Source organism: Dromaius novaehollandiae, chromosome 3 (assembly GCF_036370855.1).
Source record: "Dromaius novaehollandiae isolate bDroNov1 chromosome 3, bDroNov1.hap1, whole genome shotgun sequence".
Lineage (NCBI taxonomy): Eukaryota > Metazoa > Chordata > Aves > Casuariiformes > Dromaiidae > Dromaius > Dromaius novaehollandiae.
The window spans coordinates 12,870,118-12,896,774 of NC_088100.1; the positions used below are offsets into that span (position 1 = coordinate 12,870,118).

Consider the following 26,657-nt stretch of genomic DNA (forward strand, 5'->3'; position numbering starts at 1 on the left):
ATCCTGTCAGGAGGTCTTGGCACAGCACAAGCTTGTCTACTGCATTTACCAGTCAAATCTGCCTGATACTTTCAGCATTCCCTGACAGCAACCCGTTCACATGGAAATCAGCACGGAGCCTGCTTTTAAATGGCAATGTTTCACATTATGGTGCCTGACACTATTTTCTACCTAGCCAATAAGTGATATTTCGTTTACAAGCCTGCCACGGATGTGCCATTTCTTAAGTTAATGTTTACGTTCAATCATTGATTTTTGCCACATTGTGACTTTTCTTACAAAAAAGCACAGCCCATGAGAGTGTTAATCACTGCTGTGTACGCAGCAAGATTCCTCACTAATTTCCTCCCAGCTAAGTTTTGCCTGCTGCCAGCTAGGTGAAGGAAACGTGCCCTTCTGGATTCAGGAAGGGTCTTTCTGGGACAGAAGCAGAACTGCTGCATCCCAGACTGTGCTGGAAAGGGAGGCCGCAGTGGCAGTACGAGGAAATGAGAGGCAGGAGGAAAGAAAATGCAGTTGTGCAAAAAGCAAGAAATATAGTGAAGACAAGTGAGGACTCTTTTTATAAACTTCTAGCTCTTTTCCTTTCTTCTAGAGCCTTCTCAGGCCTTTCTGACATTCCTTTCCTATTGACAGCCTCCTATCTTCACCCATTTCCCTTTCTTGGTCTTCTATATTTGCATCTTTTTTCTCCTAACACACACAGAACTGGTAGCAGCGACATAGCACGGCACCCAGCACGGCATGGGCTGTGGGAAGCATGGTGATACAGCCTTGCAATTGGAAGTTCTTCAAAACAGGGAAGTGCAACACAGTGCAAAGGTGTTCTCCTGGGGTAAAACACTGCAAAGAGGGATGCTACTGTGTAAATACTGGGTATTGAAAGGAAAGTGCTTGCCATCAAGAAAAAGAAGCTAATAATGTGCCAGGAAGCTGTTTTGTATAAAGACAAATAAATCTCTCCCATTCAAAATGGAATGCATATCCTAACAATAACCACTGCTGTGCTTTGATATCTGAAGTAGAGCAGCTAGGTGGATACAATTCAGGCAATATTTCTAAAGGGAAGAGAATATGGTATAGGAACACAGAAACAGTAAACACAATATACCTTCCATTGATACTGATAGTATATGTTAATAAGATGCAGCTCTGGACCAAGGAAGAAGCAAAGACAAATTAAATAGGAAACAATTCCCTCTTACACTCATCTCTTGCTAGTCAATTATTTTACTAAAAAATTTTACTAGTAGAAACAACAAGCAGTCTCTCAGTATTGGCTCTCATACACTTTGTTCTGTCACTCAAGACCTGTGGCACTTTTTAGTACCACTGTCGGTTACTGGACCGATGTTCTGCCTTGAGGGGAGTATCTTTTGGCATGAAACAGGGCTCATATCCCGTTCCCAGTTACACCTCTGTGAAACCAAGGTACTGGATTTACTCCAGCAAAGAAAACTGATTTGAACAGAGTCAAGATCTCATCCCAGAAACCAAATAACATACACTGCATGGCACATGGATGCTCTAACTGCTGATATGTTCCAAGATAAATGCCTCACTTTGCTACTTGATCTATCTACTCCTAAGAAAGATCAGAAGTTAAACAACATCTTCTCACAGCCTTAAGAATGGCTCATGCGATTGATCAAGAACTTATCAATTTTATGATAAATTTCCACTAAGTGCAATTTAATACAAAAAGTGGCACACACTATGATCCTTGGGTAATGCTTTAAATGTTAAATGAGATTTTTTAATAGTAGCTTGTTTTCAGCTATTTACTACAAATTTCTTACAGTTTTTGTTGCACTACAATATTTTTCATTGCTTTCGAACTTCAGCAGCAATGCAATCTACTTTTACATGGAGACTACCAGAGAGTTTCTTTGCACATAGTGTAATTTTTATGCTGTTATTCTGCTGGTTCCTATTGTATTCATATGCATATAGATATTTAATATTTTATATGATTGCATCTTTGCAATGCTAATTGTTCACTAAGAACAAAAAACATATAGGCTAACTTTCCCCTCTAGTTTTCCTGCCGTAACTATGACAAGAATTAACCTTAATTAGCTGTGAAGCACTATGTATACTGATGACAGTCAACAAGTAATAAGCCACATTCTAAAGTTTCTCCAAAGTTAAAAATATTCTCTTCAAGTCCCACATCACTATTTCAGTGCACAGCAGTCCTGAGGGACACCTCTTTTCTACATATAGGTTGATGCATTCCACTCTTTTCTGCTTCACTGTTCTGGAGCGGGCTTAGGTCTCTGTGCCTTGGTAAGTATCAGTCCACCTCAGCTACTGGGTGCATTTTGCAACAGAAATCCTGGCACACACCTGAAAAATCATCCCTCTGGGATACTTTTGCAGAGGCTAAAATAGATTTCCATCGTCTGCTTCTTTTCAGTCTTGAAGTCAACTGCTACTGAGTTTGATCTGCCTGAGTAGAAACTGAGTAAGAACTTCAGGATTTGGCCTGATAATAAGAAAAAAAAAAAAAAGTGAAACCTCCCTTTGAGCAAAAAATCAAAACCACAGTAGGTTGGATTCTCCATTGCCCAGCATCTAATTTAGTCACAAGACACATGAAAAAAAGATGAGTGTTCAAAAACACAACTGACTTTGGTAAGGTCCTCAGGTTTCTCCAACACTCCTGTATGCTAAGCTACAGGGCTGGCTTTCCTTTTGAATAGCCCTAGAAGGTCCGGTTTCAACCAGAACAGGATTAGCTGACTGCGTAAGAAATCCCTGGAGAGGAACGTACAGAGCTGCAGCACTCTGCCAGGCAATGAGCATTGCTCCAGCCTATAGTGGAAACCAGCAAAGCTGCCATCACCAACAGAGGAGCTTTAGCATAAGTAGCTGCAAGATTTTGATATACAGCTGCCCACTCTACCCCCTCGCACCTACGGGTGATACGTGGCAGAAGAGAGCATGTGTGCACATCTCCGTTGCCTTGCACCACAGCACTGGACTGCACCGCACTGAAGCAGCTGAGATGCTGGCTCACATTTCTTCTACCACAGAGGTAAGCTCCAGCAAACGAGCACAGCAGGCAGCAGGGAGCAACAGCTTCTAGAGACCACGGCAAAAGTTTGCTTCGGTGCCCACAAAAAGAAAAGCCTTTGGCCAGGCCATCAGGCTGGTCTTAATTAGAACAGGATCCTCTCCAGGCACCAGAATTGCTCAGGTTCATACTGGCAGAAAAGTTGGCTAAAAGGTACAATAAGCTCCTGTCCTACTCTAGGCTTTGTGCTGGGACTAGTGTTTTAGACCCTTTTTGAACTGAAAGAATTGATCATGCTAGACATGGGACACTGGAAAAAATATAGGCACAATGGGATTAATTTATTTTAACAAACTAAAAATGCATTGTGCTTTTGGAAAGAAATTCATAAATATTATGCTTCCATGGAGTAAAAACAATATGTACCAATATATTTTCTGTCCAGACTCAGGAAACTGGTTCCCACTTCCAACATTATTTATAGGTGTTAGAGAGCACAGTTTTATGGGTACATAATTCCTTCTTTTTTCAGATATATTTGCAGGTAAAAACTTCACTGATTTGTGCCATAGTTCTTACATATTTGTAATATATCTCTATCTGAACAGCAGTAAATTAATAACAGCACATTCCGTATAAGCCACCAAACTGCTGCAGAGAAAAAAAAAACATTTAATACCATTTTCCTGACTTTTTTCCCCCCAAAATGCATAACGTTAGTTGCGTAAAAACTTTACTACCATATGAGGCATATTTTAAAGCCCCATATAAACAATGAAGCTTGTATGGCATCCTCAGAGCAAAGAATGTCCAAATATGGCTGAGAATTAAGTACCCTGAGAATTAACTGCTCTTAATAAATTCACTGAAGTTTATAAGTCCACGTTGAGCAAGAATCAGAAAACAGAAATAAAGGGAAGAGAAAGTGATTCAACTCATTTTTCTGTACCATTCTCTAAAGATGTTGTGTTATAGACTTCCTCCATATCTTGGATGCTGGAGGCATCTGTTGAATCTTGGTCGCTGACTACAATTCCTACTGAAGAAAGGCTAGAAATGAAGGAGTGCATCTTTTTTGCATAAATATCCCTAATGTTAAAATAGGGTAGGTCATTACATTTCTCTTTGTGATCATTGTTGCACTGGTCTGGATCAATATCTTTTTGTTTTTGATAGTACTTAGAAAACTTATTGAAAATAATGGTGATTGGAAGTGCCACCACTAATATCCCACAGATAATGCAAAGGGTGCCAAGCAGCTTGCCAGCAAGAGTGACAGGGTAAGTGTCCCCGTAACCAACAGTGGTCATGCTGATGGTTGCCCACCACCAGCAAACTGGGATGCTGTGCAGTTCTGATGAGTCATCATCTTTCTCCACTGAGTAGACAAGAACAGAAAAAATGGAAATCCCAACAGACAGAAACAAAAGCAGAAGTCCAACTTCCTGATAGCTATGTCTCAAAGTGGCACCTAAAGACCGCAGTCCTACAGAGTGCCTGGCCAGTTTCAGGATGCGAAATATCCTCATTAACCGGAGGATCTGAACCACTTTCCCCATGTTTTCAATATCTTCACTTTCTTCTTCCTTTGTGTCCACTGCCAAAGTGGCATAAAATGGGATAATAGAGACAAAATCGATGATGTTCAGTGGTTTCTTCCAGAACTTCTTTTGACTTGGTGCTGTGATGAGCCTGATCACTAACTCAGCAGTGAACCAGATGATGCAGGCAATCTCCACGGCTTCCAGCACAGGGTCTTCAATCTCCCTGTCATTGGCATCTAGCCTCTGAAACTCAGGCATGCTGTGAATGCACATGGCAACAATCGACGCCAGGACAACACTCAAGGAGGACACGGCAATTAACTTGGCAGACAAGCAGTAGGCAGGATTTTCCATTCTGACCCATATTTTCTTTCTTATTTCACCAAAACACAGATTATCAAACTTTTCCAGCTCTTTATCAAATATGGATGATTCTTCATTAGAAGAATCTATACTTCTGTCATTGCTTTTCTGATCCCAGTCTTTCTCAGGACCTTCCTCTTTCCTTTCCTGGTACCGATTGCTGCAGCAGGAATCAATAAATAGCTCATTTATCCCCCAGTACTCTATTTCCTGGCAGAACGAAAAGACACAAAGTTCCTCCATGACATGAAGTTTGCCCGTATAGTAAAAATTCAGAACGTATCGGAACAAGGAAGGATTCCTGTCAAAGTAATATTCCTTGTCTGCAACGCTATAATCATCACAGAGTTCTAGAATAGCCTCTTCTGAATGGCATTTGAGAAGTTTCCCAAGTCTGGTATGAGGAAATCGGAGCAAGGTGCTTTGATCCACTGATTGCTTAAAGCCACCCACATTCAAATTGATAAGTTCTGCATCTTTGCCAGGTCTGCGGAAAAATTCACCATAAACCATTTTGAACAGAACAGTTCCACTGCTGGTGCCCAGTAAGATTACATTGAACCTACAAAGAACATAAGACATTATTAGAGCATTTAATTCAGTTTTGCTCATGTGACACATTCTTTTTCCATCTCCATTTACTGTGAAATGCTGTAACAAAAGAGAAATGAAATGATAAATACATTATTCAGCATTTCATAGAAGTAAGTTTAAATCAGTTTAATGGTTTATTAAGTCAGCTTTAGCAAACTTGAAAGCAATACATTCTGGTTTAGCTATCCTTAATTTTTTCTAGCATAGAGGAAAAATGCCTAATTTACGAATAAGCTAGTCTCTGTACACTACTATCATATTGAAATTAATACTCATTAGATAAATTTACTGAAACAAACTCAGAAATCTCTGGTTAAAAGACAGAAAGCTACTCAATCTATCAAAATATCCAGGGCAAAAATTAAGAGCAAGTATTTCTCAGTTATGGTGTCAGTAGAGCTGTATTGATTCATATGAAGTGGCAATTTGTAATCCATTGCTTTCAATGTTATTTACATGAATGTGGACTGCAATTATTTCTGTCATGATATCAATCCATTTTCTTCTCAAGTCATCCACGGAAGAGTATTCTGTATTCTTGAAAACATGTCAAATGTGCATCTGAAGCTTTCCAATTCCTGACTTTGGAGATTTGTTTAGCCAATATTTGGGTATTGCCACTCCCTCAAGATATTTTGCTTCCTGCCTTCTTACTCACCTGGAGTGCCACAACCTTCTTATGACCTTGGTCAGTTCCAGAAGCTTTTCCTATTCTCCCACTGCATGGCCACAGCCAGTATGGTAATGCTGATAAGTTGGTGCTGAAATGTCATTTCTGGAAACAGAAGCTTTCAGAGATGGAATTTCCACAAAAATTTTGCCTCAGCAAGTAACTGTGGATACCTGCAGACAGACAGAAGTAATGGACATTTTAATGTTTCCATATTTTACAGTAAGTTAAATAATTCAGCTGAAACTGAATTCAAAAAGGCAGATATCATTATTAGCAAATGAGTTCACTTTTCTGGAAGAATTTAGCTCATGCTTTCCTCCTAAGAAACCACTGTCTTCAAGCTAAAATTGGCAGTTCTTACCCTTGTCATGATATTATATAACCTCTGATCATAAGGAGAGCAAAAAATTTTTATCTCTGATACTTAAACATTAATTGATTTATACTAAGCTAATTTATTTCAACTTAATATGGAAGTCAGTGAATTTTAAATGTGACAAGAGAGCTGCTAACAGATGGACTTACATCATGCAATGGAAGTGCTTTGGTGTTCATTAATGGCTTGGGGGAAGCTACTCAAGAAGCAGCCAGCAATTTCTGCACCACTCCACCTTTCAATTCTTCCTGCAAAAGTACCAACTGAGATTCGGAGAGTTAGGACCTCTTACAGTTTGAACACTTTTTGCTGCTCCTCAAGGTCTCCTGACTCCAATAAAGAAGGTCATTGAGGTTATTCCTATTTGCCTATTCATAGCGTATGCACCTTGGTTGCGCCCCTGCTGCATGTCAGGATGAGACACAGGAGGACCAGCTCTTCTCTAGGCAAAAGAAACCTAGACATTTCCCTCAAACAGGAGTCACTGTGTACTTGAATAGGTGCCAGAATGGACACCAGGCCTCAAGGGTGAGCGCCAGTTTAAACCTCCAAATCATGCAGGAGGCAAAAGAAAAAAAATAGCAATCCTGTTTATTATTACCTGGACTCTAGTGGAGAAAGACTCAACAGATCTGAATTTATCTGTTGATCTGAATCAACTGTGAATACCCTGAACTGAGATAAGTCTGCAACTCCTCCACTGCCAGCTACAGCTGTATCAGTCACTCAAGGTAATTTGATATTCAAGTTCTTAAGCCTCTCTGTCTAACTCAGAACTGACCTTCTAGTCATCTTTAAAACTGACATAACTAGGGCTCTGAACTGATTCTATCATGAAAATGGAACCATTTTCCAGCTATTGACCCCAAGTCCATCCTCCCAAATGAGCTGCTGCAGAGCTCCCACCCTCCCAATAGAGGGGAGGTTGTTCCCCCACCCCTGCGACAGGAGGTTGCTGCTCATTTCTCCTGCACTTGGACTATACTAGTGAGACCTACAGGGCAACAATTCCACCCTGCTTCACAGTGGGGTCAACCCATATGCCAGTCAAGTCATCCTTGTTGCTTGTTGATTATAGCAAGAGAGAGAAATGGAAAACCTCTACATGACCAGATTCAAAATTGTGATTAAATGCCAAGGAGAGATAAATACAGATTCATACTAGGAGGGAAAGCACCAAATTGCCCAGAAAGCTGAAGCATCTGTCACCCAAAAGTCAAATTCCTCCAGCTGAGAGTATTTTCTTGTATCTGTAAAATACAATCATTTATTTTCTGTGTGATGGAGAACACCTACTGCCCAGAGGAGCAGCACCTTCCTGCGAATGACCTGAAGGTAAGGATTTCTGTCTGGATGTCTTTTTGCCACTCTAGTGTATTCCAGGAGAGGTGAGACCAGAGAAACAAGATCACCAGGAGTTCATGGTAGCAGAGGAACAATTCAGGTAACAATTTAAGATACTCTAAGTTTTAACACAGACCCATCTTTGTGGTCAGGGGAAGTTAAAAAGGACTTTCTGAGCCACAGTCTTCTTACTCACCTCACCTTTAACCTCTCCTTTTTTTAGGACTGTCACAAACATCACTAGAGATCTATTCAGCATTGTTCTCTCTTTTCACTAGTTTCTTTGCACTATTTTCCCATAGTCCCTCATGCAAGTAGGAATACAGGGTCTGAAGAGTAAACCTTTTGTATTCTATTACTTCTTATTCCCAGCACTCATTGCAACCAAAGCTACTGAGAACCTAATGAGCATCTTCCTGTGTGTAAAGACTACTGACACCTATAAGAATTGAACAACCAGGCCCAGAAGATGCTGAAACTATGTATTTTCTCTGGTAATCAGCTCTGCAAAAACAGATCTGTACCCAGAGTGAGCTTTATTTATACAGTGAAAGAAAAATCGGATTTTGAAAAATGTGGAAAACCACTTCTTTTTTTGGCTACATTACAAACCCCTTTAAACAACCTCTCTTAAATCCAAATTAGTTTGAAACATAAATTCTGCTGTGTTCCTGTCCTGCTAAGATACAGGGGGGAGAGGAAGGGGGGAGACTATCTGAGACATACTGCTTTCTAATTAAGCAAGACAGAAAATATGCCATTTTTACAGAATGGTAAACTGGGTATATAGAAGTGATTTATCTACTGAATTTACACCTTAGTATGTAGTCTGAAGTACTCACTAGCTAAAAGAGCTATTGTATGATTCGGTTGCTCCAAGTGTTTCCCAATGCTCAGCTTTTAGGATTGACCCAGACAAAAAAAAAAAGCCCTATTCTCTACTCGCTGATGAAGGGTGTTAGGTTACATGGCAGAAAGCTCATCTCCACAAGCATAAAGGAGCCCAGAAAGACAACGGCAGGGGCAGGTGGGGGAACCAAGGTAATATCCTGCCCAACTAGTCCCAGGCCCGTCACAGGAGAGCGCTCAGCCCATCCAAGGCTCGTCTCCACGAGCACAGAGGAGCGCAGAGGCACAGCCGCAGGGGGAGAACCCCAATTGCCTCCTCAGAGGAACAGATCACCTGTCCGGCCGCTCCAGGGCTGTCCCACCAATGGACCTTTCTCCTGGTCAGCCAAGGAGCGGTACAGGATGAGGCCACTGGCGCTGTTTGTGTTTGCCTGAGGGCTGGGAGCATCTACCTGTCTGTGTTGATCTGCATGGCCGGACGTTTACACACACACGCGCACACGTGTATATACGTACACAAACACATATATGTTGTGTGTTTGTGTGTGTGCCTACTGGGAGTATATTCTCAGCCCTGCTCCTGGCTGGAGCTGGGGACAAGGAGCTGCAGCAGCCTCTCCCCCCGGGCAGCTGGGGTCGGCCTCCTCACCTAACGTAGGGCAGCAGGATTCAGCTGGGGCACAGCACTGCACTGCACTCGTGATCAAGAGCCAAACTGTGTTTTCACGGCAGCATGAATTCCCCCCGAATTTTTCAAGGACTGAAGTGACTCTGGATTAAGGTCAAGGAGTATTCAAAAACAAACCAACTCTATTTGTTGATGAATTTCTAGTGAGTAAAATCTCTACTTCACTTTCCATTAAGACGAGAACACTAGCAATGTCAGCTAATATTATAAAAAGCAGCCAAGATCTAAGAATTTCTGGAGGTGGGAAGGGGGAATTCTGACCATAACAAAAACAAAACAAAATGACAGAAATACTGGGTCAAATCTCAGCTCCATGTACATCAGAACTGAGAAGTAAGCAATCAAGAAAAAAAAAATCCTGCAAGTTTTACTCAGATATAGAAAAAGGAAGAACTTAGTGCTCAGCAAATCCTTAGCACACTAGACTGACTTACTGTTGAGACAGCAATATGAACCCATATTGATTATGCAGATGATATTCTTAATGGTGCCTCCATGTAATTACTCTGTATAATAAATCCAGTAAGCAACAATTTACTGCTTTGTTTTGAGGGCACTGTAACTGTAATTTGTCCACAATCAAGAGAGAAAATGGATCCTGCTTCCAGGGCAGAAGGCCATGATCTGGAGCCTGCTGCAATCCTACTATTAAGTGATTTTTAGATTAAGCCAAGAAGGCAGAGAAAAATTGCAAGAAAATGAGGCAATGATGAGCTTCACGATTTGAAGAATTTCTTGTTTGACTTGCAGGGACCTCGATCCATGAGCCATGGACAAGGACAGTGTTGTGCCAAGCACCATCCAAACAACTTGTGGCATTTAAGCGAGTGACTACAGCCCCAGGGTAAGGGCCACAGATGACAAACTCTCTCAGCACAATACACTCTCTGCTCAGGGAAGCCCTCTACCCACTTAATGGACTCTTTTACTCAAGGGCAAAACTGTGCCCAGCTGGAAACAAAGTTTCCCGGACTGCCAAAGCCTGTGTCATGAACATCCTAAGGACACAGAGCTACCACAAACTTCACAACTCTTTACTTGAAGTGCAGCATTAACCTCTTTGATCTTGCCTTCTGTAAACAAAAAGTATTCATATATAACATAATAAACTACTAACCATTCCAAAGCACACACTTCTTGCCTGGAGTGGGGTAAGAAAGTAAGCAAACACATACCAGATGTTAGTTACTTGGTTGCTTTAATTGCTTTGTTGTTTTGATGAGCTACTGGATAAGAACTCATATGGAATAGAAAATGAAACAAAACAAAATAAAAAGATGCTGAAATGCTGCAAATAAACCCAACATATAAAAGTTCCAAATGTTAAGCTCGAGGGCCAAATAAAAGCTAATCATAAGGAAAGCTGTGTGAAGAGGATATAAACATCAGAATAAAAACAAAGCAACAGGATCCAACTCTTCCCACTCCAATTTGGAGATGATCTCCAGCCAGCGCCTCCGCAGTCATACATTGTTCATGAGGTCACAGGCCCATTGTCTGGCTTGGGGAGGGGAGAGCAGATCACTGAGCTTTGACCATGCTGTGAAATCCCTAAAGCTTACAAAAAGAGAGCCACAGAGGTGAAGTTTGCATATATGATCCTTTGAGAGAGCTGTATCACAAAAGTCAAACGTAGCTCAGAGTGCCACAGTTTTCAGCATCTTCTGGAACAAACCCCTAAAGATTTTTAGTGGGGATGTGCATCCCCATTACTGCAAATTTAAACTTACAGTCAACAAAGTTTCACTTTCTTAGTTACCTTTTACAGATTCTTCACACAAAGTCCCCATACTCTGTGAGGTCCCACACTGAAAGCCTTGCACATCTTTTTCAGTGTTGCAGATTTAACCATGGTAATACCTCAGCTACTGGTAATTCCAAACTGGGACCGTTTCAGCTTTTGTTAGCATTAATCTGCCTGTGATTATCCAGGCACAAAAGGAAAGGAAGTTGAACTGATTTACAGTTGGACAGGCTATGCCGTGCTTTGCTACTTACAGTGTTCAAGCACAGCAAGACCTACAGATTTCCTACTAGTTTGGCTTGTAGCTGTATAGTCTATAGCCTCACATGCCGCTTGCTCCACAGTAGCACTTCATACACCTCTCAAGATTAAGAAAGCTTCACATTTCAGGGTGCTTTCCTTCAGGCTGAATGAGTATAAAACAAAGAAGGACAAAGTCCTGGCCAAGTCATGCTCACAGACTAAACAGTCTGTTTTCTTTGGAAAAAATTATCCTTCAGCTCACATGGAAGAACAGGCAAATCTCTTTAATTCTAAAAACTATTTATAGAGCTGAAGGATATTTATTTCCAAAGAATCTAGTGATCTTGGAGGATTTTGATTTTTGGATTCCCAATTCAGACAACTGAATTTTGAGCAAATTCTCTCTTGAGCACCCAAATATCACCAAGCACTAGATTTTTCTACCTAATGATGCAGAGAACCATGTAGGCTCCTAACTTTGTTATTTTCCTGATAGTTAAGTTCTTAAGAGATGCTGAAAATCACCCTACCAACACAACACCCTAGCTTTAGACATCTAAGTACCTTTAAAAAGCTGAGGAGATGGCCCTAACAAACTTCAGTTCAGGATGAAAGTTCTCACCAGTTTCGGAAGCATAAAATCATTTTACAAACGATCCGTGGAGATAGAGCTTAACTTAAAAAGTCATCTAGCTCAAATAGCAAGACCATCTGAAGAAACCATTCTGTGGTTATGGACATCCTGTGAGGCAAAGAGGATAAATTCATCAGCTAAATTATTTGCTCAGTTGTAATTTATTTTATATATTCCATTGGCAGTGACCTCTGTTATCCAGTATATTACATTAACATGCTATAAAAATAACAGAATTATGCCACTACACTTCCCTTGAAATAGATTCAGTACAACATCCCAGAAGACCTTAGGTAAATAAAGTTTTGGTTGAAATCTCCAGGGCCAAATTCTGTTCTGATGTACTTCCATGCAATCCTACTTGGCCAAGTTCATCCTCGATACAATTCCATTGATGTCAACAGACTGTCTCAGAAACTGAACTTGAGCCAAATGTTTACGCATCTTTGCAATAAAACGGAGAGCAAAAAGGACAGAGAATCATTTGGAAACAACAGTAGCTGCTAGAAGCAGTGCTGGCAATAAAATATGAAATCATTTACATATATGTACCTGTGGAAAAATAGTCTTCAAAGGAAAATATATTTCCTTTCAAAAAAAATCACATCCTCCTCAGGACTGCACTAGAGAAGGAAGAAATGGAACTACTGTAGCTCACATTGAAAGGATACAAGCAAGAAAAGAGGAATAAGCACCTCCAGCCCATGGTTCATACCACTGAAGCATACATTTTCAGGAGGGGTGAATCACCTGTTGGAGAAGTCCATCTCTGCACTGACGAGAGAAGCAGCCTAGACAACTAGTCTAACTAAGGTGTCTAACTTGCATATGGCTAAAATTAGGTAAAAGTTTCCCAATGAGAAATTCATTTTCATTATGAGGATGCTAGCAAGAATAAGGTATATCCCATGGGGTGGGTATAAGCAATAGACAAGGCAAAGCAATGCCAGCTGTAGCATCAATATGACAGAAGGTTCTTTGGGCACATAGTCTAGGATCTGAATTGCTTTCTCACACACGTAAACAGCAGAGAGCAAGATCTACTACCACCCAATTATCAGGATATCATCTTGCAGAATGACAGAAAAAAAAAAAAAAAAAAAGTATGATCTTCCTAATTTGAAAAGTTCCTGGAGATAACACACTTTATATGCCTTGCATCCTGCAATGTTCCCAACGGCACTGTAGTTTATATTCTGTTTGGATAAAACTAAAAGATCATTATCCACCTTAACTAAGTGGAATTGACAGATTAAAATACGTGTTTGTTTTAAAATCTATCTGGAAATCTCTACTAATTAAGCAATAGTTACAATGCTGCAGTTATGACACCTTTCAGCTTCCACAGACAGCAGAACACGTTAAGCATTTCCTAGAGCTATATTGTCCCATTTACTGAACTTCACAGAAATATTTAAGAAGATGAGCAGAACTCCAAGGCATTATTACGAACAAGACAGCATTGCTACAGTTTCACGGGAACAGAAACTCTCTCTCATCAGGTTAACTTTTTGACAATAATCTTGTTCGACAGGTTAACTTAATGACACTCAGATTCTACCAAGAGCACAATTTTAAAAGAAGTGCTATTTGAAGTCAATATTGCAATTTGTAGGTCAAAGGATCTCTGCAATGAGGACATTTTCCATAGATTCCTTCCCATAAATTAATGTTTTTACCCCATTTTCCACTGAGTCCAATGAGCCCAATGAAGAGAAAATACTATTGTTACACTTATTGTGGTAATTTGTAGTAGCAGTAGTGGTCAAAAAGTTCTGATGCACGACCCCAGGATCAGACACTTTCCATAAAGGAAAAGTGGCATGAAATAAAGGTACGTCAGCATATTTCTTAAAAATAATCGCGAATTCTCATTTTGGTCATTGATTATGCTAGAGTCTCTAGAGGTCTGCGGTGAAACTGGGGCTCTGTTTTAGCAATGAGGCAGTTCAGCTTTGAAAGGTTAATTCCTAGGCAAATAAAGCAAGCAGATACTCAGACAGGGAAAGTGGTGCGCTTGAGGTTGCACAGCAGATCAGCTATACGTGTATGAATGCAACACACATTCCCTGACCCTCACGCCGGCACTCCATTCACAGTCTGCTCCCAGTAGATGCTAAACAGCGTATCTGTACCCTGAGACACAAGACCAGGCCCTTGGGCCTAGAGCCAGCTGTCAAAGGCAGTCTGTCAGACTGGCCCTACAGCAGACCTCTCCAACACAGTGATTTACAGCAGTCTGCTCACAAACAGAAAGCACAGTCTCTAACTGGACTAAGTGGAGGATTTGCAGCCTTTAATATGCATGATATTGCTGATGTCCAACAAAACTACCCAATCGGGCTGTTACTGATCCTATGTGAGCTCATGTCTTCAAATATTTGCTCATTAAAAAAAACCACGATATTTAGCCAAAGGGGAAACTCTAGGTATCATTCCTGCATTCGTAGTGAAGTGCAGTTTCATGAGTTAGCAGTTGCATTGAGAGAGTACGTGTTGACAGACGTAAGAAACTGCACAGTTTATTCAACCATTACACCCCCTCTGGACCTAACAGAAAGGGAGGAACAAGTAGACATGACATTTTTCTCTAACTCACAGGCCTATGTACCATTTAAGACTCTCCTGAGTTTTCGAGCAGTGTTGATGTTTCGCACGCCTTTGCACAAAGGCGAATTACACCTGCAATGAACCGTTAAAACTCTTCTACGTTAAGGAAAGGTATTCGGGCTTTGGTGAGACTTAGAAGATTGTTACTTCTCGTGGAAGGGGAACAGAGAGCTAAAGTTATGGTTTAACTCACTGCCAGGAACATTTATCTGATATTCAAAAATTTCTATTCATTATTTCATCCCCATTTCCCTTGTTGTAAGTGAAAACTGGCTAATTATTATTCTTTCTCACTTTGGAGTCTGAAGAATTGTCCTCCATTTCCTGGGACAGATGACTCCTGGCACTGCAGAATTGTTGAACATTTATTCTCCTAGATTGTCTCTTCTTCCTCCCAATCATTTGTTTTATTTTAGAAGCAAGCGTATTTCTAAAGCATACAGAAGACCAAACACAACAGTCCATTTCACTGGGTGACACAGTATCCACTTTATAAATGTATGCATCCTAGAAAATAGGGCTTTTCCACCTTACGCTGGGAAGACACCTCCGAACATAAAACCCACGACTATGTAACAGCACATCTTAGCAGCAAAACCTGTTATGACACAGCTGAAATCAGCTCTGCCTGTGCTAGCAATCACACCTTCACTAGCACTCAGCCACAGCACCAAAATTCCCCAAAGGGCAATTCAGCCACAGATGGCATGGTACTAAACCACTGAATTGGCTACCCACAACTTTCCAATCCTTGTTAGTTTTATCCTGTAAAGCCTTAATTTTGGGATAAACTGCTTCAGAACTATCCTTTCTCTCCACACAATATTGTCATGGCTGCGTCTCAGTCACTTTATTTTTTATTTATAAATAAAATAATTACTGTTTTAAAGTACTAGTGACTAAAAAAATTAGGTCAGGAATGGACCTTGACGAGTCTTAATTCAATCCCTCCCTTTTTTCAATGCAGGATCAGTTATTCCTAAACAAGTTTCAACAGATGTTTGTTTAATCTCCCATGATAAAGACTGCCCAGAGAGGTTGTGGAATCCAGTGCAGTGCTTGAATACCCTTGTCCCCACAAAGTTGTTTTCCTAACATCTGCTTAAACACCCTGCGCTGCAGTCCAGGCCCAGCAGTGCACATACTGAACGAGCAGATTTGGAACGGAATGGAGTCACTGACGATGGATGGTAGCAACAGGGTATCTCCAAATTCTCCTTAACAATTCAGTTTCTTCCTTTGCTCTGTATCTAATTTTACTTGGCATTCTGAGTAGCTAAAGTTACATGGGTTTTTTCCAGATGTCTTGAAGCAAGTATATAAATCTCAGCAATAATCAAAGGTTTTCTTTACCATACTAAAAATCTTCAAGATATTTACAGAGTCTCTTAGGCAACAAGAACACAAGCAACTGTTATTGTGGATATTTTGGGTGAAACCTTCGACTGAAAAACTATAAAAACCTTTGTGTTTGAAGCATTTTTGTTTCTGTAAAAGAGGCTGTCGTGTTCAAGGAAAAACATTCTCTTGACCTACAGACAACTCTGAAATAGAGCGCCAGATCTCACTGACGTAAGTCCTGCAGTCTGTTTAGACCCAACGATCATTTTCAAAGCATCCAAGTAACTTTCACAACGTGTGAGAATGCACGACATGAGGCCACATGTTAAGGAAAGCCATATGGAGGCAGCTGGAGAGGATATCTGCAAGAGGGGTATTTTTGAGTGTAAAAACCTCTGGATGCAAAATGAGTTGGATACAGCCTTCCAATATTTGGAGCAGCTGATCTGGCACATTACAGATGAAGCTGGCTAACTGTGTCCATCAGGTACTATCTCAGAGTGGGAGAGAGACTGTAGTACTGTGTTACAGAAGCACGAGATGCAAGCCAGGCTCTGGGGACATGAGGCAACTGTGCAAGCTTATCCAGACTTTGGCCTCTAGAGCCTCACATTTCTTGGAGCACAGACTTTGAGGCATATGCTCACCACTCCTATACTGGACATCACTTTATCCCACTCCTCTCCTTGACTATCCAGGTAGAATCACAAAATAATTTGTGTTGGAAGGGTCCTTTGGAGTCATCTTGTCCAACCCAAAGCTCAAAGTAGGTCCAAGGAGAGCAGGCTGCTCAGGGTCAATCAAGTTTTGAAAGTCTCCAAAGACGGAGTTTGCCCAAACTCTCTGGGCAACCTGGGCCAGCGTTTGGTCACCCTCAAAGTGGAAAAGCTTTTCCTAATCAGAATTTCCTGTGTTCCCACTTGGGTCCACTGGCTCTCCTCTCACGGCTGTGCATCTCCGAGAAGAGTTAGGCTCTGTCTTCTCTATACCCACCCTTAAGGTACTTGTAAATGTAAGAAAGATATCCTCTGATATCTTACTTGTCTTTTCTGGGCTGAATAAATGCATCTCTGTCAGTCTCTCCCTGTATGCCGTGTACTCCAGCCCCCTGACCATCTTGACAGTCCTCCTCCACACTCACTCCAGTATGCCAATGTCTTTCTTTAGTGGGGAGCCCAAACTGGGCACAGTCCCCCAGATGTGCTAAGGAAAGGGGAACAATCACTTCCCTGGACGTCCTGGCTAACGTCTTGCTCACACAGCCCAGGTTGTGGTTGGCCTTTGTTGCAAGGGCACATTGCTGATTCATGTTCACCGTGTTGCCTACCAGGATGCCCGCGTCCTTCTCTGCAGAGCTGCTTTCTATACAGTCAGCTCCCTGGCCTGTATTATTGCATGGGGTTACTGCAGCTCAGAGGGAGGACACTGCACTCCTTCTTGTTGAAGTTCACGAGATTACTGCCAGTCCGTTCTCAGGGCTGTTGAGGTCCTTTTGAACAGATCCCTCCAGGGTATTTATTAGCTACCCCATTCCTCACGAACCAAAGGTGTTTTCCCTGCGTACTTTGGCTGTGTAGTTCCCTGTGTACTTGGCTGGCCCCACAAAGCATTTAGCATGAAAAGATATTTGCCAGAAAATGTGTGAAGCAAGTACATGACAGGATAGGATTTAAAATTGCATCACTGCACCAATGTTCAATTAAATATTCATAGAAATAGTTGAGGCATTGCCCTTGTATGTAAGTGCAAAAAGGAACAGCCAGCAAATAAGTTTTTACCAAATAAGCTTAAGTCTTCTCAGTGTGATTTATCTCAGCATCTGTCAGTATTATCACTCATCATCTTTCTAGGAAGTGTTGAGTAGCTACTAACACCTGGATTTAGAATAATGCTGCACATTGGCACAACTTGTGAGGTGAATGGGCTGGATTTGGGTAATACTAATACATGTATTTGCACAGCCTATAATAATATAGCTGCTTACTTGACCCAAGACTCAATGTCAAATCCTTTAAAGTTACTGAGGGGTAACTTTTACCATTGCCTTCAATGACAGAAAGCTTGGGACAGAGTATAAAACCAAACCAAACTAAAAATTAGAAGGAATTTCAGAAGCCAGAAACAGCCCTTCCCCTCCTTCCTTTTCCCACCTCAGTTTTACAAATATGTTTTTCTAATCTAAAATAACCCACAGAAATGTTTTTTTAGCCAGGAGAAGAGAAGACCAAGGGGGGATCCTATCGATGCATCTGAATATCCAAAGGGTGGGTGTAAATAGGATGCTCTAGTAAATAGACTCTTCTCAGTGGTGACTGGTGGCAGGACGAGAGGCCACGGGCACAAACTGAAGCACAGGAAGATCCATCTGAACATAAGGAAAAACTTCTTCACTGTGAGGGCGACTAAACACTGGAACAGCTTGCCCAGAGAAGTTGCAGAGTCTCCATCCTTGGAGATATCCAAAAGCTGTCTGGAGACGGTCCTGGGCAACCTGCTCTAGGTGACCCTGCTTGAATAGGGTGGGGGTTGGACCAGGGGATCTCAAAAGGTCCCTTCCAACCTCAACCATTCTGTGATTCTGTGAAATATTCAGAGCAGAAAAATGAGGGCAAGCCTTGATCCTACAGGTGGCTGAGTAAAATCCTAATCCCACAAAATTGGAAGATGTTTTGCTGAAGACTTTAATAGGACTAGGATTTTCCTAAGTTTTTGCCTGGGCTGAACTTCAGCTATACAGATTTATAAACTTCCACAAAAAGCCCCAAAGATTTCAGAGGGACTCCATGGTGTGGAAGCAGTTCATATAGACAGATCCAGACAGAGATCTGACAACTTGACCACCAAAAGGAAAAAACTCACCCACCAAAAGGAGAAAAATCTTCCATCTTCTGTTTTTAAATTACTGAAGTATTTCTTGTTAAATTGAGCCCAGTTATGTTCCTACTTCACCACGCACATTCATGAGGATGAGAGCATCCTTCATGGGATCAGTACTTTCCAAGCCTCAGTTTGAGTTGACAGAATAGATTTCAGAGACTTTCCCTAGCATGAAAGTAAGGAATAACTTCAGGGCCAGAGTTAGCTTTAGTTAAGCACATCCAGTGCATCTGAAGAAACTAATCTAAGAACAATGCACATTTGTTTTAAGTTTTTGGTTTCCCTTTATAAGCAGCTGCTTAAAGCAAAGTAACACTGAATGCCACTTTAAACAAAATCCAGTTTGGCTTTAACCTGCAGAGTTCATCCAGAATTCACTAGGAGGAAGCAGACAACACCTGAAACATTTCTTTCTTTTGGTCTACATTTGAATGAAGTGTTTCAATGTGTCCTCAATAAAACCTTAGAGACACAAATGATGACAGAATGAAGGCAGTGCTACAGGTTTCAAAGGGAGCAGCCAGCATCCAACGGTGCAGCACAGCAGGACGCCACAGAATGACTCGGCCTGCAGGAAAGGAAGAGGTGCAAAGAGGTTCCTCCTCTTGCTTTATTTGTGCAGCAGTTTCCCACAAGCCCCAGAGGCCCCTAAGTTATTTAAAGTTCAGTCTTTATATCTGAATATTTAAACAGTTGATACCAGCTGAAATCACTAGGATTTATCACTTAGAGACAAATGCCTCAATGTCTCTGAAGATCCAAGTCTTAGCTCAACAGCCAGCAACTGTCAGAGATGCCAACTGGGATTTAATCCAAAAGTTTCAGATAAAGTTGGATGTACAAGCAAAACCAGTCACTTTAAAGTTACATCAGACTTCTCATAAGCTTCTGAATAAACCTGTGTCTAAGTATTTCCTTGAATTAGAGCTTTTGCTCAGCTGCAAGGACACCTGAGAGCTTAAAAAGGCAGAAACACATCCTCTGCCTCCAGCACTTGCAAAAGGCCTTGGAAAAGCTGACTTCAAGGACAGGAGTTGGATGGAACACCTCAAACAGAGAGGCAGGAATGAGCACTTTGCAGCAAGAGTTTGGAGATTCGGCTCTCCTCATTTTTAAGCTTCACAGGTTTTAATGTGACCTATAACACTTCTCATTTTAATGTTAAATAAATTGTGCGACCCAAAGGGCTGCGTTGTCCTTAGTTTCATGCTTAGAGTCTATCATCCTAACAAAATAATCAAAATTTGAAGGGGGAAAAACTCTTTGCCTGACGTAACACACAGCACACAGCAAACGATAAGACCACATCGCAACTCCCTGAAAAGAACAGTCTACAAAAATGTCAAGGCCATAAATACCATTGGTGTTTCCATACTACTGAGCACTGAGCTAAAATACCAGCAAGGACCCACGCGATACACCTAGCTCAAGTTTTTACCAGTTTCTTGGGTGAGTTACAAACAGCAGCACTGATCCATGCCAGCTGTCCTTTCCACTGCAAACACTGCTTGTCTCAGGGACAGGGAGGCATACAGAGCTTCTCAGCTTAAGAAGAATATACAGAGCAGAATCCTTCTGTGTCTTATTCAGGGAAAAGACGTCTGCCATTAAAACGTCATGCTGAAATCATCATTCGGTGCTTGTCACTAGCTGGGGCTAATACATGGAAGACTGACTTAAAAATGTGCTGCAGCAATGAGTTATTTTCAAAATCAAAACCTAACTTATGGCCCTGTTTGTTCTTCTTTCAACTGGCAATAAACAAAGCTCATAAAATTACAAAGCAGCTTTGGAATTGTAATCCAGTTAAATCAGCAGTTAAAGTGATTCAGATAACTGAAGAATTTTAATTAAAAAAAAAAGAGAAAAGATATAATAAAAAGTTCAATAAAAAGAAGTCTTCTTTGGGACATATCCAATTTCCCCACCTTACACATACTGATGACAATAATCACACAGTAAAGTAATACTGCACTTTTATCATTCTATCTTACAAACTTTAAAGTCAACTCTTCTCCCACCAAAGTCAAGAGCAAGAATCTCACTGCTGTGTGCAACATGCTTTCCCCCGGTATCAGGGAGGTTTCTGAGCTGATGTCTCCACAGCAGTTAATACCATGAAAAGCAGCATTAGCTCTTGCCAGCTCAAGGAGAGGAGGTGGCAGAGAAGCATCAAGCCATCAAAAGAGCTGTGCCTCCAGTTTTTATCAAACTATCCAGGCCATGTCTTACCTTCTCCATGCAAATCAAAGCTGTTGAAAGAATTTTCCCAAGCTGGTTTTCTGTCTCTCAAGGGTAACCTGCTTGTTGTTACATCAAGAACAACAATCAGTTTGCTAGGCTCAGAGAAAAAGAACAAAGCACCAAGACATATAAAATGCCAGCTATATGGGGGCAACGAATTGCCAATACAGTTTTACAAGCCTATTACACACAAGACACTCTTTGCCCATAAACCTCCTAGCACTTTATTAACTTTTAAGTTAAAACTAAGCCATTACTTTGAGGTGAATGCCTTGAGCTCCGTACTTTGGAAACAGAACCTGAGACATGAGAAGTGACTTGTTCAAGGTCACATAGCAGGTCGACATGTTCTACTTCCACATTTCCAAACCCATAAAGCCTTTGCCTTTGCTTTTCTTTTATTGAGAAGTGAAAGAGAAGAGGGGCCAGCAACCCTCTGCACAGGCTGAGCTCCAAGCCTGTCATTAGAATTACATTGAACTAGAACGATAAAACACACACAAGAATTAAACATTTTTTAAGATGTCAGTTGGCATCTAAATTGTTCAAGTTGATGAAAAAAGAAGAAAATTGTACAAAAGAGGAAGAAAAAAAGAAGTAAAATTCTCTTTGGGCCAGATAATAGATAACCTGTCCTCCCTAAACTAGCTTTGCCATGTGCCCTTTACGAGTTTTTACTGAAAGCCTGGTAAGACAAAAACATTCCCAAAAAAGGGAAAAAAAGAAAAGTTCATTAATTAGCTTTTACCCCTGTGACACTCCAGCTGTCCCAGGACGGAGTGCACACAGCTTCAGCAGAGCACATGCGCCCTTGCCTTGCCAGCACAACCCTCGCAGGGCAAGAGAGGGGACATGCCAGAGGTAAAAGGCACGTAACGGTGCCTGGCTGCCATCATCATGTGTATCAGTTCTGCTGGATCCAGAGGTCAGGCAGCTCCCCCTGCCCAAGTTCAATCTTTAAGATACAAATCTAGCTGGAAGAGATGGCAACAGACCTAGAATAAACTTCCAGGGATGGGAAGGCAAAATTGTAAATTGGACAAGGCACTTCAGGGTGAAGGGGGAGAAGATGAGTGGGAAAGCTGGAGAACAGAAAATTATAGCAAAGGCTGAGGACATTGAGAATACCTAGCAGGACAGGCATCAGTTAGGGAAACAGAAAAGCTATGGAAAGCAAAAGCGAAGCATGACGCTGGAAGGAAGGATCCACAGTAGAGTGCACAGCAGAACGTAGGAGAGCAAAAGCAAAGGTAAAGCCAAGTCCTACTCTACCAAATCTCAACTTAGAGGCCTCAAAATGAGAGAAGCTTTCCACCATCCTTTACACCAATGTTAACAACAATTCAGCCACACCATGCTTACTCCAGACTTATCCTAGCTCCTTGCAGAATAATGCACCAAGTCCAGTGTCTCAGGCTTTATCTGTAACACTGCAAATGCTCTGGATCCAGAGTAAACAAAAAGCTCTGGAACAAGACTTATGGTCGCAGTGGGAACATAAGGAATAAAGCTCTTCCTTGCAGAAGACAAATTCTACATGAAAACAAGATCATAAATGTGGAGTGAACTCCTTCAGAAACTATGGATCAACATAGTCAACATCATCTTCCTTTCCAAGCAAGATACATAAAATCCTCTCTTCCACAACAGAACAGAAAACAAAACAAAACAAAACCATTACAAAAAACTGTCACATACAGAATCTTCCTTCTAAGAAAACGTGAGAAAGACAAGACACAGAATAGAACAGATGCAAATATAATGGAAAGTAGAGCATAAGGGGAAGGAATATCAGTAGAATATGGAAAAATAAAAGGGATCAGAAGGAAATGGGACACAGCAAAGAATAAATGGTAAAGAACAGAAGCAAACTGGGGTTAAGCCTTGGAGCAGATATTCACCTGTCATTAACTAGGGCAGAACCATTGAATTTAACAGGTCATGGAGAGTTTCTATCAGCTGAGGATTTGGTCCTCTACACAGAACTAGACAAGGACAATCAGAAAGTAGCTTGCCTGGTTTCCGAGGGTGTTTTTTCTCCCTTTGGAAAGAAGCAGCACAGGAAAAAAGTAAGATGACCCCATAAATTAAAAAGATAAAAACAAATTGTAGCAAAGGAGAAGCTAAACAGAAGAAGTGGATGGAGAGCAAGAAACATAAACAAAGAGATGGGGTAAAGGCAATATAAGATGAAAATATCCACAGGTTAGTGGAATACATTTTATTTATTCATGAGTTCTGTTTTATTATGTGTCCTTGGCAGGCATCCCATAACTGAAAATTTGCAAAGAAGGGAATGATGCAAGTTTAGAGACTTGAACCTTGTTTCTAGTCATTAGCCTTGGGCAGGTCTTTTTAATGTACACGCCTCAGTAGCAAGTAAATAAGTTCTTTAAACCAAGAGCCTTTGGATAGCAGGCATGCTCCAAACAAATGGGCTTAACCAGAGAGGGATATCAGGAGAAAAGGCAATATGCAGGCACGGCCAAGATCTGTTTTAAAGTAACTAAGAGGCCAGGCTGTTAGGAAAGGTATTAGCCAACAGGCTACAGTTTGCTTCTCACTCAGGCCCTGGTTGAGCCAGATGCCACAAAGCACCTGTGTTTCACATGTGCTCCTTGCTAATCCACACTTATTTTACCTGAGATTGCCCACATATGTGAGGTTCAGCTCGCTCAACTGGCATGGAGGAGGGATACAAACAACATCCACCAGAGCGATGACGGCAGTGAAGGGCAGCCAACCCAGGAAAGAAGCAGGAGACATGTTCAAGACTGGCTTCGCTAGGGAGCTCAGTCCAGCACCTCTGGCAGAGGCACCTGGATGAACCTCCCCTTCTGCTAGGTAGCCTAAGGGGCCTCTTGCAGCACGGCTCTGTCACCGCTGAACCGTGCTTTACGCGGAAGCTCAAACTAGCCCATAGTCTTGCCACTGAGTATTAATGGTTGATCTTACCTTGCCTTTAGCTGTAATTCCACGATAAAGGTGACAGTGGTGACTTAATCCTGATTTATCATCTGTTAAGGTTTGAGGTGGTTTTAGTCTTCTTGCCTTGGGAAATCTGCTAAGTGCTAGAAAGAGTGAGCAAAGAAATGATTCTCTTTTAGGACCTCTCTGTGTGTACAAAGAACATTTTAGGAAAATGTCTGACTGAAATGACTCTAGGGATCATGCTGGAGTTCACGTCAATATAACTAAAAACCTCTATTCTTCCTTTTTCCAATGCAAATCCATTTTCCACTCACAAGCAGGAAGTTGAAGGGCTGCTACCATTTCTGTGGGATGGCTTAGCACTAAATGAGACTGATAACACCACATATACTCTTAGATACAGGCATTCAAGGAAGAAGGAACACTTCCTTCTCTTTAAAAGTAATGTTAATGCCCTCTACTATAAACACATAGAGGTTTTGCTTATTTTAAGATCAACTTAAACAAGTCTTTTCAGCCTGTATAAAGAAGATCTAATAGACAAAGCACTATTGGGACTTAGGAGATTTGGATACTCTTTCTGGACCTTTGTCATTCTTCCCATTTCTACAAGATAAAAAAATAGAAATGATACTGCACCTCTTTATAAAAAAAGTGCTTTGAAATCTACAGATAACAAGCACCATATATAAGCCAGGTATGATCATTGTCAGTTAAAGTTCTTTCACCATCATTTAGCTACCCACATACATACAAATCATATACACAATTTTAAAACATAAAATCCTTCACCTAGCCACAGTGCTGCCTCAGCAGATGTTTAGATACAGAATCTGAGAAGCTTTTTCCTTATCAGCCAGTTGTTTTCCTTTTCCCCAAGTACCACCTTTTTGAGCAGTGAAATCTAGAAAAGTAGAAGGAAATGAGGAGTACATACAACTCACAAAAGAAAAAAAAAAGCCCCACCTCATCACAAATAATTACTTGTTTCCACACTGCTGCAATGGGCAGCTTTCCCCCAGCAGCAGATGCTAAATGCACCCAGCAAAGGTGAAAAGCCACCCCGGCTTCCTGCTGAGTTTAGGATATGAGCACTGATCATTTCCTACCAAAACTGGGGAAGATTTAACCCTAACCACCTCCAGCAGCGATGGGTTTTTAGAAAATGTTGCACTTGTGACTGAGGAAAATCAGACTGCATGGCCCAGGACATGCCTCTGAAAATGGGACCTTCTCAAGGTATCACAAATCGGACACCCGGAATGTGATACACACACACTGCCCCCAAAAATCCTGCCTCGTGTACCGTGTATTCTCGCCTGCTCTGCGCTCTTCAGAGGTTAGTCTGAATAACTTATGCCATCTATTGGCCTAGACCAGCGGCAGATGCTCTGACGAGAACTTTAATTCTGGGAAAGAGACCATATTAAAAGGGATCTGTCGGTAGATCTGTAAATTCTGCTAATGAAATCAATACACTGCTGCTGCTCAGATCTGAAGGTTCACCTTCCCCGGCAGATACTCTGCTTCGGAGTTCAGCTCCCAGAATAACCAGCAGCTGTGCTTTGCATTAGGTAAAAGAGGCAGAGTATTGACACAGGACTGTCTCAGACAATAAGAAAACCAGAAAATGAGGATTTTCACGGTCTCACAGAGCATGTAGAAGTCGTCTTTATTATAAAAAAGAGAAAAAACCCTTTGAAATCCACCTTGATCTGAAAACAGGGAAACTATCTCCAACTTGGCAAGTCTGCTTCAGATCTGCCACGCAGCGAGAAGAGACTTCTCCCACATTTCCTGAACTACACCGGCTGCTGCAGCGATCGGCGGCTGCTTAAAGCTAGTTTACTTTTGACCCGTGTCTTTCGAAGCGGCACGGCAGCGCTCCGCGGCGCGCAGGCAGGCAGACGCGTCTCCCGCTCCGCTCCGCACAGGCCACCGCGAGGAGCGGCCCCAGCCGCGGCCGCCGGACCCTCACCGCGCCCCGCCGCCGGCCCCGCAGAGCGACCGGCCGCGGCAGCCGAGCCGGACCCGAGCGGCGGCGCCGGGCACCCCGCGCCCCGCCGCGGCCGCGCTGCCGCCGCCCGCCGCGCAACCAGCCCCCGCGCCCCGGGGCAGCGCGCCCGCCCCGCCGAGCCACGCACGGGGCCGCGTGGCCGAGACTCCGCTCCGCTCCGCTCCGCCTCGCCGCGGCACCGCCGGCGCTGCCTACCTGGAGCCCGGCGCCGCCCCCGCGCTGCCCCGCCGCGCTGTCCCGCCGCTGCGCCGCCCGCCTGCGCCAGGCACCGCGGGCCCGGCACGGCGCGCAGGGCCGGGCGGGAGAGGCGGGCGCAGGCCAGTCCCCACCCCGCCGCCCCGCACCCCCGCCCGGCCCCGCCGCCCGCTCCGCGCTCCCGTCCCGGCGCCGCCGCTGCCGCCACGGAGCCGCGCAGCCTCCGCCCCCGGCCGCGCTGCAGCCGCGACTGGGGGGTCCCGCACATCGCTCCGGCGATCCCGCACCGTCCCCGGGGGTCCCGCTCCGCCCCCGGGGGACCCGCTCCACCCCTGGGGGTCCCGTACCGCCCCCAGGGGACCCGCTCCGTC

General features: G+C 42.5%; 1 protein-coding gene across 3 annotated transcripts; it reads right to left on the bottom strand.

Annotated features, from left to right (window-relative positions):
• Positions 1 to 3,810: 3,810 nt before the first annotated feature.
• KCNS3 (potassium voltage-gated channel modifier subfamily S member 3) lies at positions 3,811 to 26,375 on the bottom strand. Of its 3 annotated transcripts, XM_064508438.1 has the most exons (5): positions 24,867 to 25,126; positions 24,099 to 24,214; positions 23,045 to 23,184; positions 6,179 to 6,363; positions 3,811 to 5,488 (listed from the first exon to the last, which is right to left on the bottom strand). In XM_064508438.1, the coding sequence occupies exon 5, from the start codon at positions 5,437 to 5,439 to the stop codon at positions 3,955 to 3,957; it is 1,485 nt and encodes a 494-aa protein (XP_064364508.1). In that variant the 5' UTR covers positions 5,440 to 5,488; positions 6,179 to 6,363; positions 23,045 to 23,184; positions 24,099 to 24,214; positions 24,867 to 25,126; the 3' UTR covers positions 3,811 to 3,954. The 3 variants fall into 3 exon arrangements, with proteins under 3 accessions (XP_064364508.1, XP_064364507.1, XP_025953020.1); XM_064508437.1 differs by lacking the exons at positions 23,045 to 23,184; positions 24,867 to 25,126 and adding an exon at positions 26,287 to 26,375; XM_026097235.2 differs by lacking the exon at positions 23,045 to 23,184.
• Positions 26,376 to 26,657: the final 282 nt, after the last annotated feature.

Coding starts and splice junctions, on each gene's coding strand:
- KCNS3 (XM_064508437.1), bottom strand. CDS start 5,439: ATGGTTTATGGTGAATTTTTCCGCAGACCTGGCAAAGATGCAGAACTT.